This window comes from Eupeodes corollae, chromosome 2 (genome assembly GCF_945859685.1).
Source record: "Eupeodes corollae chromosome 2, idEupCoro1.1, whole genome shotgun sequence".
Classification (NCBI taxonomy): domain Eukaryota; kingdom Metazoa; phylum Arthropoda; class Insecta; order Diptera; family Syrphidae; genus Eupeodes; species Eupeodes corollae.
The window spans coordinates 93,323,630-93,341,672 of NC_079148.1; the positions used below are offsets into that span (position 1 = coordinate 93,323,630).

Consider the following 18,043-nt stretch of genomic DNA (forward strand, 5'->3'; position numbering starts at 1 on the left):
TCTTGCCCACAAGGAAATTATATATCTTATTCAAGTATTCTAATTTTGTTTCCATCTCACCTCTCATCGGAACTGTGTGGAGCGAAAGAATTCTTCTTCAATTAAAAAAATAGTAATTTTAATCGCTTATAAAAATAAATTGGAAAAGAAAGAATCTTGTTAGAGAACTTGTGTGTCCCAGTATTTTGCTTCGTTATTAGTTCTATTGGTTTTTTGATATCGTAACAATTTATAACATACAGTTCCAGACAAATGAAAAAACTTTTCTTTTATTTCATGCTAATTGCGATGTTTAGTTCTTAATTTCTTTTTGTTTCTATAATTGGGCGGGGATGGACATTAGAAGGTTTTACAAATCTTCATCCTCCTCGGGCAATGCAGTCTCCTGTGCCTCTTGTAGATCACGTTCGATCTGTAACTGCCAGTCTTTGTCCATTTTGACTTCTGGTGGCAGCAACGCTGGCATAGCTACGAATTCCAGATTTGGATCACCGACCAATTTACGGGCTAACCAAAGGAATGGTTTTTCGAAGTTGTAGTTTGACTTGGCAGAGATATCGTAGTACTGAAATTAAAATTATTTAAACATTTAAAATCCAATTCAAAAAAAAACATAAATTGTAATATAAATTATCATTCATTACCTGTAGATTCTTTTTTCTGTGGAATACAATACTCTTGGCTTTAACTTTACGATCCTTAATGTCAACTTTGTTGCCACAAAGTACAATTGGGATGTTTTCGCAAACTCTGACCAAATCTCTATGCCAGTTGGGCACGTTTTTGTATGTGACACGTGACGTTACATCAAACATAATTATAGCACATTGGCCTTGAATGTAGTAACCATCACGCAGTCCGCCGAATTTCTCCTGACCAGCAGTGTCCCATACATTGAAGCGGATAGCTCCTCGATTGGTATGGAATATGAGCGGATGCACTTCTACGCCGAGTGTAGCAACGTATTTCTTTTCGAATTCTCCAGTCATGTGACGTTTGACGAATGTTGTTTTACCAGTACCACCATCACCGACAAGGACGCATTTAAATGTGGGAATATCTGCTTCTTGGGCCATTGTTTTTGGCTTTATAAATGTTTATCTGTTAAAATTAAAAAAAAAATGTTTGTGTTTAATTTAGGCATTATGAGTAAATAATAAATGTAAAAACCAACACATGTGTACATATGCTGGGTGCTGGGAAATTTTTATTTTTAAATCAATGACCTCGTGTATTATTTAATCGTGCTCTACCAAATTTTAGGTAAGATCTTTTCCGGGATCGTACTTAAAAGTATCTATTTGAAGGGTATGAAGGTCTGGCGAAGTGGATTTTGTGAACAGCGTATTCGTCGCCGAGATATTTGTTAGCAAAATGTAATTGTAAGCAACGTTTTTAAAGTAGGGACAGCAAAACAAATAGGACTACTTTAATGGACAAATCGATATTTCAGTAGAATTATTTAGGTAAATCTATTTTTCCTGTAGACTTGTAAAGGACAATATAAAAATAATGGCTTATCTTGATGACCTTGAAAATTGTATAAATCTTAGATCACCGTCTTGCGAACAATTGAACAAATTGATAATGCTGATGATAGGCAATGCAAGAAAGTACTTAAACTATTTTGAACTTGAGAGACAGAAATAAAATATGCTGTCGAAATAAATGAGCTGAGTTGTCTAAAAAGCAAAAAATGTAAAACTAAGTCAAAATGATGTTTTAGTCTCGTTTGATACAGTTTCATTGTGCACTAGCATCCCCGTTCAACTGGCTATCACCATTGCCAAGAAGAAATGGGATATAATAAATAAAAGCACAAAGATCGCACAAAACAAATTTATTGAGATTCTAGAATTTTGTCTTTTCTTCCATACAAAGACACTATTTTTTAGAATGCCAATGGGCAACCCACTATCTCCGACTACTGCACATCTGGTTTTGGACCGCGTCTTAGATGAATGTGTAAATAAAATTGAAGAAAAACCTGTGTTTATAGCAAAATATGTTGACGACATACATATTTGCAATAATGTATAAAAGAAACAGACAAAGTACTTAAAAATCTCAACGGATTCCATCCAAAAAAAATTTAATTCACAATTGAAAATCAGTTTAACACAACAATATCATTCTTAGATGTAAAAATTGCCGTGAAGAAAATCGTTTGCTTTTCGATTGGTATCAAAAACCAACAGAATCTGGAATAAAAGTATTCCACCCGATGATGTTGAAACATCTCCGAAGCGCGTCGTGTATATTTAGAATATAATTAAACTTAAGTTGTAACATTAAAATTTAAATAATAAATAAAAACTAAATAACTCATACTTATTTCTTTATTCTTAAGAATCTGGAAGACTAGTTAATTTCCGATCAAACCAAGCAAGGCATATTATCATCAATACTGCGTTCAACCTCGTGAATAAAATTTTAAAAATAAGTCATGTACGATTCCACGTCGCCAACGAGGAACAAATCATCAAAATCTTAAGTTATAATGGTTATTCTTCTACCACAACTCGAAGTCTCCTTTTAAAACACAAAATGCAAATTTCACGAGAAAATATTAATGAACCCAACATCCCAACTTTATCCGGCAATATACAAACTCCATTTCCAAAAAATTGACAGATGTTCGCCTTGCTTTCAAATAAAACAAAACGCTTGACCAATGTTTTACTAAACTCAAGACGAAACCTGATAAGGACAAACAGACCGATGTGATCTATAAAACTAACTGCAATGGTAAATCAAATGAACCGTGCAACCTGTGTTATATTGAGACCACAAAACAACATCTTAGACAACGCAAAGTTCCCCTGAAGAAGGCAGCAATCCCTGCCGAAACGTTGGGAAAGTTAATGTAACTTAATTTTTTCATTGCAAAAACTACAGCGACCAAAAAAGCCAACTGAAAACTATATTTCCACTAATCACAAAAAAGAAGAGCTCGAAGAGAATGGCAAGCTAACAGATTTCCAAATGATAAGACAGTTCTCAACCGTATCAATCTGAACAATAAACTAACAAAATGATTGAACTCAAAAATTATTCACTAAGAAGATTTCTGTAAAGCCTGGCGACTGGTGCTTCTAGTAAATACTCATTACGAAAAGCAGCAAAGCACTCAAAAAGACCTCAGACCCAAAAATCTCAAGATGGTCAGTGTATCCGACATCCGAAAAAAAAAATTGATTACTGTGCTGAATATCTCAACAGTGGTTTTTAACCATTCCGAGGTATTAAGAATAAAGAGCTTATGGTTTAATTATATGAATTGATTAATGCTCAAAGAAGTAAGAAGCACGTGTCAACATAATTTATTTAATAAAAAATCAACAGGGTATAATGTTATCACTGCTCAAGTTTTGAAAGAAATGCCCTCAATAGCGCTAAATGAAGTAAGGTTGAGTTCAATAATGCAACTAGTTGCATAAGCCCCATACCGACAAAATTCCTGCAATGCATTTATGAACAGAAAAACTACTGCAAGAATGCGGCAGATATACAATATCAAAAACCAATTCATAAATGTCATTAAAATAGGGGCCTATAAAAAAGTATGACAGAAATAATTCAGTTTTTTCTTTGAGTTACGCGAGTTTTAGTTTTTAAGTGTGTTAACAAAATTCTTTCAAAATGTCAAATAAAAATGTTTTATTAGGCCTTACTTTAAATGTTTTGAATGGAAAAAATGTATTCATTCATTTCTATGAAGTATAAATATTATATTTCAACTTATTAACAACAAATCATTTTATTTTTTGCCATAAATTTAATAATATTCAATTATTTTACCCACTCATCTTGTTCTGACATTTTCCTGGAGGAAAGGCGGGAACAGAAATAAAATGACTGCAGGATTAATCGCATTTCAGCTGTCAGACTGTTTTTTCGAACAGTTACCGACTGCACTGTATTTACATTTATGAACGCAAATCTTGCATTATTGCTGCATTTTTACATTAATGAACTTACCCTAAGCCACCAACCGAAGTAACCAGTATTGCTTGTACCAATCAAAGCAAGTTGTCAAAATAATGGGAGAAAGAAGATTAATTCCGAATCATTCGCTTGGATTTACAACTAAACATTAAACGACATATGAACTTTACATCGAATAAGGAATGTGGTGGGAAAGGCTCTTGAAGCAAAAAACTGAATACTTGGCTATATTCTCGACACATACAGTATCTGGCCATATTATTAGACGCACTGTCGAATTTGTTTAATTATAAGCAATATTTTTAACGTTCAAGAATGGATGTATGGTTACATCAAGGAGGTTCAACAAAATATTAAAAGATATTGAAATACAAAAATAACAACAAAAAAAACTGAAAATATTAATTTAAAAAAAAAAATCTTTAAATCTGTTGCTTTATTCCTAGGAAGTAGTTTGCATTACAATGAACTGCATAGGGACTTTCCCAGACAGTACTACCAAATATTGTACGGTTAGACCAAAATTATTCAGAATTAATGAAAATGGAAGCCGGTGTACGGCAAGGAAGTGTCCGTGGACCAACCATGTATATTTTATATTATATTAATGTTTAGAGCTGATGGTCTAAAAGCTATGTGAAAGTACTACAACTATAAACATCTTCTAAATTGAATTTTAAATTAATAAAGAAAAGTCGGTCTTTCATAGATTAGTCCTGATTATCCGGTGGTATTAGTGTGCCAAGATTCCAACACTACTCGGTACAGATCCATACCAAGTCTTTTACATTTCACGGTTTTTATTATTGAAGCTAGCTTGCAATCGGATATGTATGTGCAGTGCCACAAATCAAAAAATCGAACACTCGTGTATATTAAAGTTGTTCCAATAACATTATTTGTATTGTACTTTTTTATGTGCCACCTTATTGTTCATAATCTTAAAGCACTGATCTAGAGGCAAATTCTACAAATACACTGCCTAAAAAAAAAAACAATAATGATTTCAGCTGTGCAAATTTGTAACTAGTGGCCAATTATCTCTTCGTCTCATTTTGATTTATTTTGGTTGGTAAGTTTATACGTGTAGCTTGATTTGTGTTAGTTTAAGCCGGGACTTTTATCGATAAAACGGTTTATTAAGATAAATTCTTTTTAAATTGAAAAAAAAAATTGTTTTAAAAATGGCAGGATACAAATATTATTAAAAATAAAATCCAAAATTTGGAGTGCTTTCAAAAAAGGAGCATCACAAAAAGAAATTTCAAAGAAATATTCCATTCAAAAATCAACTATTTGTAGAATCTTCAAAATTGGAAAGGTGTTATGCCATCATAGAGGAGGAAGGCCTCGAAGCACAACAGCAAATGGTTGAAAAATAACAAATTTCTTAAGAAGAAAACCCACGAAATCATCCAGAAACGCACACTGCAGGCCGAATTGAGTTTGTTCAAATAGCAAAAGAGCCATTTATGAAAAAGAAAAAAATGTGAAAGCTCGTTTGCCTTTTCCAAAAACTCATCTCAATTGGAGTTCCCAAAAATGGGAAACGGTCTTACTTTCTGACGAATCAAAGTTCAATAACAATATGCAAAAGCAACATTTCAGAGGCCAGGAGGTGAGAGGCTAAATCCAAAATACACTAATGGGATGGTCAAACGTAGAGGTGGTTCAATTTTTGTCTTGGGCTGCTTCTTTGGCCAAGCATCTGGGCCAATTTGACAAGTGGAGGGCACAATAAAGTATAAAGACTATGTAGACATCCTTTGTAACACCATGCTACCTTATGCCCTTTGGAAAATGGACGTTCCAACACGACAATGATCCCAAACACAATTCGAAGTTGGCCACAAAGAGGATTGCAGAAAAAAGTATCGAGGTTTTACCATGGCCAGCCCAATCCAGTCCTAAACCCAGTACAGAACTTGAAGAGAAGAATTAGAAGCAACGTTTTTAAGCACAAAGGTGACCTATTCGCTGGCATTCATTGGCTGTGGAATGACATTTCAAAATGGGTTATTAATAACCATATAGCTTCAATACCCAGAAGATATGCAATTAAATATTAACATTTCCTTGCCTTGCCTTGAAGTAAGAATATAGTTTGAAATGTAGTTGTAAGATCTAAGTTGCAAATGTTTTGCACAGCAAATTTACCAACTATGAAAGTATTTAGTTATTTATTCTTTGTTTAAGTGAAGAGTGTTAATTTGTTTCCAACAATTATAACGTGATATCAAAAGAGTTTAGAAAACTAAAGAAAGAATGGTGCTGCTTTATTTTCTAAACAATTTTTTTTTTTAAAGAAAAGTGTTGGAGGTTTATGTTGCAAATGTTTTGCATTGTACGGTATGTTTATCTTAAAACATACCATACAATAAAGTGTATGTTTATAATACAGAGTCAGATACAAATTTTTCATTAGTTCGATTTTAAGGCTCTAAAAAACATTCTTTTATTCGTGTGATTCAAAAATGATTGGTTCATTGATGAGAACATTTGGCACGGTGATAAATCCTTAGGATGTGCAATCAGGACCCACAAAAAAACAAATGCAAGCGAATAAAAAGTAAATGCCAGAAGGTGAGGGCCAGAAAGATGAGTTTGACACAAGAGTATGACAAGATGACAATGAATAATCGATAAAGGTGTGAAAAATGTTATTTCAATTTTTTAACAAGAGACATTAAAGATTAAATATTTCACCAGCAAAACTCAAGCAATGTAATACAACAATTTAAATAAATAAATAAATAACAATCTTTTTATCGTTCATTCTTATTTTATGGAGTCACCAAGAAAAGCGCGAAATTTGTATTTTGTCCACTTTAACGTGAAAATAAAAGAAAGAAGACACGAATTTCACTCCACGTGTGTAATCCTAAGAAAACCATAAACAAAAAAATATATAATTTATAAAATTCAATTCTAAACGCTTTGCTTATGTGCTTTAACAAAAATAAACGACTTTAGTTTTGGATCAAAATGCAGAATAGTTTTATCTCGATTGCCATCAACTTCAGAAGTTACAAATTGAATATGTTTCTTCAATTAATTGTTTAATTTAAAATTTCTTAGTAAAATTTACCTTAAATCACAGAAATTTCAACAAACAAACAAACAACGAAAAGACATATACTTTAGCTTACTACACTCGCGCGTTATTCTAGATGATCTTCACTTCAACAATGTTTAACTGCTAATGAATTCGAATTCTCGCGCGCTTCTTCCAGGTAAATACAAAAACTACAGAGATGCCAAAGAGGAGAGAAAAAGAACAAATTATACCTTGGATTTTAAGAGGGACACAATCTGAAAGGAGAACCCTTGTGTATAAGTAAGGAGTGTACACTGTACATGTTAGGTACCTATGTCTTATTCGTTTCAAAAGGAAAAAAACAAAACTACAAACAGATGCTTAACGAATGGAAGCACGATCAAGGCATGGATTCATATAAAATAAATGTATATAAGTGCGGTTACCATCTGCTTGGGCACAAGCCGATATCCTTCTTAGTTCTTGGCTTTCTTTTCTTTCAAGTAATACATTTCTTAGCTTCCTTCTTGTACCTACCTGAATAAATACAGTGTGTATCATATGCCAGGCGAAAGTAAAGTAAACACCTACTGTGAGTCAAAGAAATGTTTTTTGAGAGAAAAGAATTAAACAATATCCAAGTTAAAAATACCTAAAGGAAGATTTAGAGAACGACAAACCTTGTTCAATTGAAATATGAGATGGTATAGACAATAGCGATTACATAAGCATTTTCTCACCTTCCTAGTTCCGACTTAAATTAACGTTATGCCAATTACAGAGTTTGTAAAATAAGGTCTGTTGTCAATCGCGAATATTTTTTTCTACGACAAAATAATGCACAAGGAAACAAAAATCATTTTCCCATTTGTTTTTTAACTTTAGTTAATAGCAAACTTGGATTCATAAGTTGACAGTTTAGTTTTCAAAAAAAAAAATAAAACAAGGATGCCAAACCATCCATAAAATTCTTAATTTTGTTTTGATAAATATGTACATATTATTAGCTTTGAAATTGTAAAAATTGGTTGATACTGGTTTTTATTAACTTTTTATGAACTAATTTCATGCCATGTTTTTGGATTTTGAATTAAGGTTATTTTTTTTTAAACAGAATTATTGTTTGATTCTTGTTTTCGGATACTTTGACAGGATCTGCTTTTCGTTAACGCGGATGGAGTTATCGAAGTAAGCTGTTAAGTGTTCATTTACTTAATCGACGCAAGCTGTTAAGTGTTCATTTACTTAAAATCAGTCTAGATCTACAGTGATGGGAAATTGGAAATTATCCCGTATCGTACTTACAAAGATTTAAGGAGAAATAACGAACAAAATATTTAACAGCATTATATAAAAATGAGGCTTTTTTTTAATAGAAATTTACTAAGAACTTTTGAATAATCTACACTTCTCAGAGGGAAAGCGTCGAAATACTGTTTTTAAGAATTCTATATGATCGAAATGCTGCAGAGTACTGTACATTTAGTAGAATGTACATTTTTTCGTTTTCAGGCTATTTCCAGAATTTCGATCAACCGGAATTTGGAATTACAGAATGTTATTCTAATGAATTTAGATCATAGAGAATTTGAAATACAGTATTAAGACCCACAGTTCTCAGAGCAGTTCAAATTTGGACTTAATTCAAAACTACTAGGAATCTATTGTATAAAAACTAATAAGGAAATATAAACCTGTAAATCTTAAATGAATTGTATTGGATTTAGATCTTCTTTCAGGCAACGGCCTAGTCACTGATAAGGCTTCGGTTCCCATCGATCACCGAAATCAATCATCAGGGAGCGTGGTTGGTAGGACCGTCTCGAAACCTACCGCGTGCTGTTATCATGTGTTTTTTCTGTCTCTTGTTCTTTCCCTTCTGTCATTCTGTCTTGCATTAATGTCTTGTGTTGTTATCACCTTTCATAGCCTAGTGGCTCAAGGTGCTGTGTTTTCTACTGTGTACATTTATGTGCTGAGTAGTATGTAATATAATGTATAAAATGTAATGTAGATCTTCTTTTTCTTTTATTTGGCAAATTCTGTTCTGGCAAATTCTGACTTATTCGTGTATTCAGTTATTTTATGTATTACTATAAATATTGCATGTTTATTATGAGCTAGATAAAAAGTTTAAATTGAATGCTTTACGAACTGCTCTTGCGGATTTTGTCAAGAAGATGCGACTTAACAAACTCTGGCATGACAAAGTTAAACTTACCGTCACGTACAGCGTGTTTTAGTTCCACGAAATAAGGGATCATTTAAGAAGAAAATAGCCAGAATAATGGGCAGATCTCTCAAGTTAATTGCAAAAGCAATTAGACCGCCGAGAGCCAAAAAACAGCTGTGAAAACCGAAAACCAAGAATAAACAACCCCAAGAGAAAACTGGAAGATCATTTGTGCCTCAAAAAAGATCCTTGCAAGTCTTCAAGAATGTAAAAAACGAGCTACAGCGAAGGTGACTTACTCGGAAGGAAGAAGAGCGCCCTTTCTAAAAATAAAACATCTTGATTGGAGGGGGCAAAAAGGGGAATGTTATAAAAAGCCAAGAATCCAGAACTGTACACAATTATGAAACGGAAGATACTTCTCCGAAAGAAAATTCAGAATATGTTTCAATATAATTGGGAAGAGACGAAAGCATTTCATTTAATGACTCGCTTGTCATTGAAGAGGAGCATTTATTTGAAGAATATGAGCCCCTCATTATAGAAGAGTCAGTAGCCCAAGGCGGTGAAGACATTCAAGATCAGACAGACAATCAGGAAATTCGAATTTTAAAGCGTTTAAATAAAGGCGTTCCTCCAATTCGTCTGTCGTACAAAGCTCTGGTTAGTATCTCGAAAGAACCAGAATCCTGGTATGAAGTATTGCGTTTACCACTTGCCTAGAAGCGCAAATGGACTGAAGCTGCACAAGAGGAAATCAAGTCAATGAACGAGCTTAAAGTTTGGACACTTACAGATCTGCCGCCTGGAAGAAGTTGTAAATGGGTATTTAAAACCAAACTAAATTCAGTACTCATAAAGCCCGACTTGTCGCAAGAGGATTTTCTCAAATATTCATTGAAGATTAAGATGAGACCTTTGCGCCAGTGGTTAAACACGAAACTATAAGAACTCTTCTAGTGGTTACACAATTGAGACGTTTGCATGTGCGGCATTTAGATGTGAAAAATGCTTACTTGATCAGCCCGGGAATGGAAAAATAGAGCAACAGTGATCTTACTTGGAATGGGATTCAAGGCATCGACAGCTGATCCGTGTCTGTTCTCAAGGAAAGAGAGCAAGAGAGATGTTACTTGGAATGGGATTCAAGGCATCGACAGCTGATCCGTGTCTGTTCTCAAGGAAAGAAAGCAACGGCCAAACAACATTTATGTTGATTTATGTTGATGACATTCTGGTGGCTGGATTTTCTGAAGAACTTATAAACACCATATATAAAGAACTCCAAAAGCATGTAAAGATGAAAGACTTGGGTCAAGCGAAACATTATCTCGGTATAGAGATCGACCGGGAAAAAGATGGATCGTTCAAACTAAGCCAAAAGTCAAAAATTAAACAACTGATAAAAACTTACAAACTTGAAGATTCAAAAGGAACTTTAACACCAATTGAAACAGGTTTCTTGAGTCCAAGTGAAGAAACAAGTCCGAAGTTACCAAATAATAACTTATACCGCAAAGCTATTGGATCATTACTTTATATTGCAACCGTTTCAAGACCAGATGTATCCTTAGCTGTTAATCTTTTGAGCAGAAAAATAGAATCTCCAACTGAAAGTGACTGGAAAGCTGTAAAAAGGGTTATGCGATACCTGGCGACGACTGTTGACAAATCTTTATTGCTTCAAACAAATGAAGAAAAAACTTTGATGTGCTATGTAGATGCTGACTGGGCTGGTGATTCAAAGGATAGAAAATCAACCAATGGGTATGTATTCCAATTCGCAGGAAGGAGCATAGCTTGGTCAAGTCGTAAACAGACCCCAGTAGCTATGTCTTCAACCGAAGCGGAGTATGTAGCGGCATCACATGCAAGTTGAGAACTAATTTGGCTACGAAGACTCTTGGCATAAATGGAGGTAGATATTAATCAGCCCACAATTATCTATGAAGATAATCAAGGATGCATTCGCCTAATTGAATCCGACAAGTGTACAATTCGAACAAAACATATTGATATTTGCCACCATCATATAAGAGACCTAAGAGAGAAGAAGATCATCGAACTAAGACACTGTCCATCAGATGAAATGAGAGCTAATATTTTGACAAAACCACTTTCAAAAGATGTTTTCCTAAATTTAACGAATCTTTAAGGAATTCGAAAGGATGACCAATCGAAATCATCTGGGGTCTTTATATATTGTTTCAAGTAAATTTTCGTTAAATGTTTTTATGAAAATTAAATTAATATTATTAAATCATAATCATCGTTACTAGAAAGAAGTCCTTGTTTTTATTTCGAAGGAAAATATATATTGATGTGGATACTTTCAATAATACCACATAAAGAAACAAAGTAATTTTTTTATAAGAGCAACTACATTTTCGCAAAAAGAATGTTTAATTTAGTGACCAAAAAAACAACAAATATTCTGTATTTATTCTAAACAAAATACAGTGGTGGTCCAGTATAACGAATGTCGGTATAACGAATGATCGATATTACAAACACTTTTCAATTTCAGATAGTAAAAAAAAAAATAACTGTAAATATTTTAATGTCTCTAACATGTATGTTTATGATAATATTGGAAGATAAATACGCAATTTCCCATTACGCAAGTGTTTTTTTTTCGCTTGCTAAGTTATGTGCTACGTTTTCGTCTTCGTGTATGTTAACAGTTGCCCTGTTCGCTATGCACAAAAATGTAACGGAATTTTAGTCCCATTTTTGTTGTTTCATGTCTGATGGTGAATAAGAAAGTTCAGCAAGATATCGTCACGCAAACGTCTTACAATGGAAGCAAAAATTACAATCATTGACGAACATAAAAGAATAGTTTCGCTTTCGGACATTTGGAAGAAGTTTGGAATTTCAATTCTAGCATATACAATTATACACTCAAGATAATTTCAAAAATCTGAGAAATAAAAACAGTGGATCTTTTCGTCGAAGATCATTAAAGAAAGATGAATATCGAAAATGGAAACCGCATTGTACAAATGGTTTATTGACCAACGTCAGAGCCATGATTCTATTAATGGTAACATTAAGGCCAAGGCAATGCAGTTTCAAAAAAAAAATATCAACACGGCGAAGTCACAGTGGTTGGCTAACAAAATTTAAAAAGCGCTTTGCAGTTCGACTTCTTAAAGAGTGAAAAGGTTTCATTGAGGGCAGACCTTGTCAAACCATTTAAGAAGAAATTAGCTTAACTAATACAGTATATTCCTTAAATGTTTCGTTATATTTCAATGAAGTTATATGTTTTTTTTTTCTTCTATTAAATGAAGTTGTATCATTTTTCTTTATGAAGTTTGAAATAAATTAATGAAAAACACAGATGTAATTTCTATTAACCTAAAGATTTGTATGAAACAAATGTTTCGATGTAACGAATTGACTCTGGACATTATATCGTTCCTTATACTGGACCACCACTGTAAATAAAACTCATTCGAAATGAACCTTTGATAAGTATTCACAATCGGTCTAAAATTACCTGTTGATACCCATAATACCAACTTATCAAATAATTGATAGAAATTATCGACTATCAAATTAATACTCATAATAAGGCTGATGGTGGAGGCATTATTATACTATGGGTTTGTTTTTCTTTGTATGGCGTTGGACCAATACATTTAATTGAGGGTAAAATGGATCAAAATCGTGAATATCATGAAGGATACGATGCTGCGTCTTTCAATTGGGTTCTACAGCAAGACAACGACCCTAAGCACACATTCAAATCTGCTAAAAAGTATTTTAAGGACCAACAAATTTCATTTATTTATTGTATAATTGTAGTCTGTAAGATACAATATCTTATAAGCTAGAACAAATCTCAGTATCATAATACTATTTTTTACAAAAATTGTGCTTTGAATTTAAAAGGTGGAAATATTATGTATGCATAAAACAGATTAACAAAGCAAAATCAATTATGCAGGTATAAGTTATAAAAAAAAAGTAATATATGTACATTCGAAATTATCTAAAAATTTAAATTTATAATTCATCATCATTACGATCATCATCATCATCGAAGTGGACATGACCGAAGATCATTGATACACATCGAGAACAGTAAAGGGCCCAAAACAGAGCCCTAAGGGACACCTATCTGCTGAGGAAGGAAAGTAGACATAACATTGTTAGCAAAACTGCCTGAGATCAACCGGCTAAATAGGAGAGAATAAGCTTAACAGATGCAAAAAAAGAGAAATGAAATTGACCTTTAAGTTTTTCACAAAGTATAAAATAGGTGACGGTATCAAATGCCTTTGAAAAGTCAAGAAGCGTTAATAGTCACTTTATCATTATCTAATTCATTTCTGATATTTTCAACGACGTATATTAAAGCTGTAGTACAGCTGTGCTTAGTTTCGCCCTAATTGATTGATACACATCAATTTATTACTTGTGAGAATAATTCTTTTTTGGTTATTAATCAGTTTCTCCAAAACCTTCGAAAGAAAAAGTAATATAGCTATAGGTCGATATTCATCTCCATCACGATTTTTGGGAATTGTTGTTATCTTCACCTGCTTCCAAATAGAAGGAAAGTACTAGTTATAAATATCAGAGCTGTAAAAGAATGCAATCATTTGGTATTTCATCGCGAAAAGTCCCATTCATTTAACTGAATTTTGGGAATGCATTAACATTGCTTAATGCAATACTTTAACTTCGAAAACAAATTCCCAGTTAATTTTGAAGTCTTTTGTAAAAAAATCATTTAGAGGAGTTAAAAGACTTAAAGTCAAAAGAATGCATTACTTTTTACTGCTTTGCATGCTTGTAAGTCTTTTAAAAGTCTTTTACATTCTTTGCATTCATTAAGTCTTTTGATTGCATTCAATGTAATGCAATCATTTGAATGCTTTGAAGTCTTTTTACTGCTGAAGTCAAATTATTCAAAATGTAAGTCTTTTCAATCATTTAACTGCAATACAAAAAAGCTCTGATAAATATATTATTTAAAATGTAGGTTATATATTTGACTATATACGGAAGAATGGTTTTAAGAAAAACCGGATGGATGCCATCAGTTCCAATAGAGTTAGATTTAACACCTAGAACACTATTCAGAACATCGTAGGCAAGAAGCAAAACTTAGTCAAAGATGAACCATCATTTATCATATCTGTCAATTCATAAGTTCGGGTTTCAACACCTGACGAGTTCATGGTAACAAATTTATTAATAAGCTCGTTACAATCGATAGAAATATTCTTCTTTCTTATTTGCTTGCCTACACCTATTTCCTTCAAATTCTTCCACAGTTTTTCTAAAGAAGCATTAAGTTTTTGAGAAAAAACTGTTGCTTTGCTTCCCGAATAAGACATATTACTCTATTTCTTAAAATTGTGTCTTCATTATGCAATGCTTCAAGCCGAAAAATTTTCCATCGCTTATATGCAAAATTTCGTTCTCTTATTTTATCCTTAATATAGTTGCTAAACCACGGCTGGTCTTTCTTACTAGCTTGCTTAGTAACAAGTGGAACATGGAGGTTGAAGAGATAATCAATATTATTTTGAAGATATTTGATACCACTCGATATGATTCAAATCAGCTTCTAGTTGCCGCCTCTTAACATTTTTAAATTCACTATAGCAGTAAGTTGAAGATGTAACCATAGGTGAACATTCAAATGTAAGGTAAATTAAATAATGATTGGAGAAGCATGATGCAGACAGTTGGTCGTAAAGAAAAGAAACTTCTCAGTGTGGCTTACAAAAAACATATCAAGTAAAGTACTACCGTGCCTGGTGAAATGTGTTGGACTAGCCATATTTATAGGAAAAAAATTCAATGAGCCCATTCTATCCACAAGTTCCGAGCACATCATGGTTGAAATCTCCCGCAACAATTATGAACGGAGACACAAAAGTTAACTCGTCTAATATTGAAAACAACGGTGTTAGTTCAATATTTCGATGTGGCCGATATACCGATCCCAGCAATAGAAATCAGCGTTTTAGAGTGGCCATTACAATAGTGACTTAATTCCATAGAAAATTTGTGGGCAGATTTAAGGAGAACAGTTGTGAAACATTTAACAAAGAAAAAGAAAAAAGCCGAGGAGGGTGGTACAATTTCAGTCGACAGATGCCACCGATTATTTGACTCAATGTCCACGAAATGTGTTACTTTTTTTACAATTTATGATTTTAAAAAACATTTTAAGTTTTAAGTCAGTAAAAAATTGAATTTTTAAAACTCTATTTGGTGTTTCTACTTTAATGTCCATATTTCTAACTTAAGTACTAACTTTCAATATTCTATCGGTTATCAAAAACCATGAGGCTTTAATAAAACAAAAATTGCATGTTTAGATTATTGAAATCATCTACCGAATGTAAGTTCATGGTTGAGAATAAAATTGCCCATAATGAGTTTTAAATATCTACTCACATTTTACTCAATTCCAAAACATGCAGACATTGGAAAGATGAACCGACCCACTACTTAAAAATGTTTGACGTCATCAAAATGCGTCTTTCAAGTTTTAAAAATGATTGTTTCAATCTAAAGAAGTATATTTTTAGCCATTCAGGTTTACCTTTGAACCGGCGGCACTACAAAACATAAACTATGATCTTTTATACAACAACAGAATCTACACATATCGACATTTATTCCTGACTAATTTCTATTATGCAGAATTGTGCGGGAGCTCATAACAAAAAATCATATTTTTTAAATAAAAATAAAATAGAGATAGGTAAATCGCACTAACAAAATCTACACGTATCTACCTCAAGATCTCACATTGTGATAAACAAAAAATTGTTTTTCTCCTATAATATTCCTACATAACGATAAAAAAAAGAATTAAAATTGATCATGATGCATAAATAATTCAATCCACTCACTTAAAAGTCACAATAAGAACCAAGAAAACATTTCGCTTTGTTCCAAATACCAATTTCCGTTTTTCCAGCCACACAACACACCTCTAGCATTCAGTCGGTGATTAATTAAATTCTTAGCATTCACCGGTGGCGGTGGGTGACTGTTGCGACTTGTCTCAAGGAGATGCTTAGTTGGCGCCATTTTTATGTAATCCTTGCCAAAGTCAAACACCCGTTTTGGATGCAATTCGTACGCACATACTCAATTCCACTGTAGGCAGTGTTGCCTTGGAGAGATTGAGCGAACGCTAAGTTACTTCCTAACCTCAAATAATCGTTTAAAACACAATTTTCGAGGGAATTTAATAAGCTTCGAATAAAATATTGAGATTTTCAGCGCATTTATAGATTTTTATTTTGTCATGGACAAATTAATTGAACATTATGATTTGCGACTCCAAATGGGGGAGCACATGTGGTTTTAAGTTTTTTTTTTGTATGGACTCCTTCATTTGAGAAGAAATGAGAATCGCAATGCGGTGACGGTGAGGTAGGCAGATTGACATTGCATGTCATTTATTTTAGGTACGTCGCGACATGTTTGCCACAAGAAATGTACTCAGAATTGTGAGAATTAGGAAAAAATTAATATATATTTCTACTTACATTTGGATATTCTTTTAAAAAAGGGAAATGGAAGATGCGTCGGTGTTATAATTCCAGTAAAGGTTCGATTGAGTATATATTTTCAACTCGCCTTTGCAACACACAAAATTTCAAACAAATGAAGTGGTTTGGTCTTCAATTCCGGAAAAACTCAAATGCCGATGCTAAACTGAAAAAAATTGCGAAATTTAGCCATTATTGGCGTTGTTGTGTTGGCAAGCGTGGTAAATGTGAAGTTGGTGGTTGTTTGAGTTTGTGAATTGTCAATAAAAGTGAGAGAGGCGGTGGAAAAAAAACCCTAATTTTTGGGAAATTTTGTTTTAATGTTTAAATTTTACTGTTGATACTTAACATATTAGCAATACCATAGACATACTATACATGGACTGCTAGTGGTGTGAATTTTCCATACAAAGTTTTAATAAAAATGGTTCCACTTCAAACTAGCTACACTAGCCCTTTCAGGGCAAGTGGCAAAAAAAGTTATGAAATATTTAGCGACATCTGTTTGTATTTAGTTGAGATAAGCTTTTTCTGACATAGAAAGTACTGACATCTAGTATAATTTGTTGAAGACAACCGATGCCATGTTTTTTTCCTGTGAGCAGTGCTGTCGTTTTGAAAATTTAGAGAGTAGTATTTTTCTATCATTTTGGGGAGCATTTTCTTAAATTGAGGAGTGAAACAAAAAAACAACAAACACATGCTTGGCCCATGAACAAAATTAAAAACTGAAAATAAAAATGTCCAAATTCGAAGTTAATTGGCCTATTGCGAAGGTTAATGTTCCGAAAACAGACAAATAGAAGGATATAATGTCGTACCAAATTTCTGCTTTCACTAAAGGCCAACATTTTAAAATAATATAGTTGAAATAAATAATTTAAATTCATACATTTTTGTATTAAATACGAAATTGACAATTGAAATTATATTTTACATCAACATACATGTTTGTATATTCCAGAATAAATTAAAGTCATTATTGTAAATTCGATGTTTCATATTTTCAGTTACAATCATTAAGGGGTCAATTATAGCTACCATTGAAATCGATCAAGACGGTGTTTCCCTTTGATTGAAAATGAAAATTATATAATCATCCACAAAGAATTTGTTTTTTGAGAAAAAAGTGTAATTGCGTATTTATTTTTCTCTACAACGGACGGAAATTCATTTTCCTGAACAGCTGATACTTTATGTTCAAAGGTGAAACGAATCGTTCCACTGATTTGTGTTCCAATTTCACACAATTCCAATGGTAGATTTCAATCAGTTAAATTTTGTCGGTGGATTTCAATCGGGAAATTTTTTCAATGACAGAAATGTTTAAGGATAGCTATAAACGACCTG

At 32.9% G+C, this 18,043-nt stretch overlaps 2 protein-coding genes across 3 annotated transcripts; one reads left to right on the top strand and one right to left on the bottom strand.

Moving 5' to 3' along the window:
- Window positions 1–154: 154 nt before the first annotated feature.
- LOC129946901 (GTP-binding nuclear protein Ran) lies at window positions 155–16,868 on the bottom strand. 2 transcript variants are annotated; one of them, XM_056057273.1, is made up of 3 exons: window positions 16,691–16,868; window positions 645–1,101; window positions 155–565 (listed from the first exon to the last, which is right to left on the bottom strand). In XM_056057273.1, the coding sequence occupies exons 2-3, from the start codon at window positions 1,074–1,076 to the stop codon at window positions 350–352; spliced, it is 648 nt and encodes a 215-aa protein (XP_055913248.1). In that variant the 5' UTR covers window positions 1,077–1,101; window positions 16,691–16,868; the 3' UTR covers window positions 155–349. The 2 variants fall into 2 exon arrangements, with proteins under 2 accessions (XP_055913248.1, XP_055913249.1); XM_056057274.1 differs by lacking the exon at window positions 16,691–16,868 and adding an exon at window positions 7,037–7,187.
- LOC129945122 (uncharacterized) lies at window positions 10,285–11,037 on the top strand. Its single transcript, XM_056054782.1, has one exon. The coding sequence runs from the start codon at window positions 10,285–10,287 to the stop codon at window positions 11,035–11,037; it is 753 nt and encodes a 250-aa protein (XP_055910757.1).
- Window positions 16,869–18,043: the final 1,175 nt, after the last annotated feature.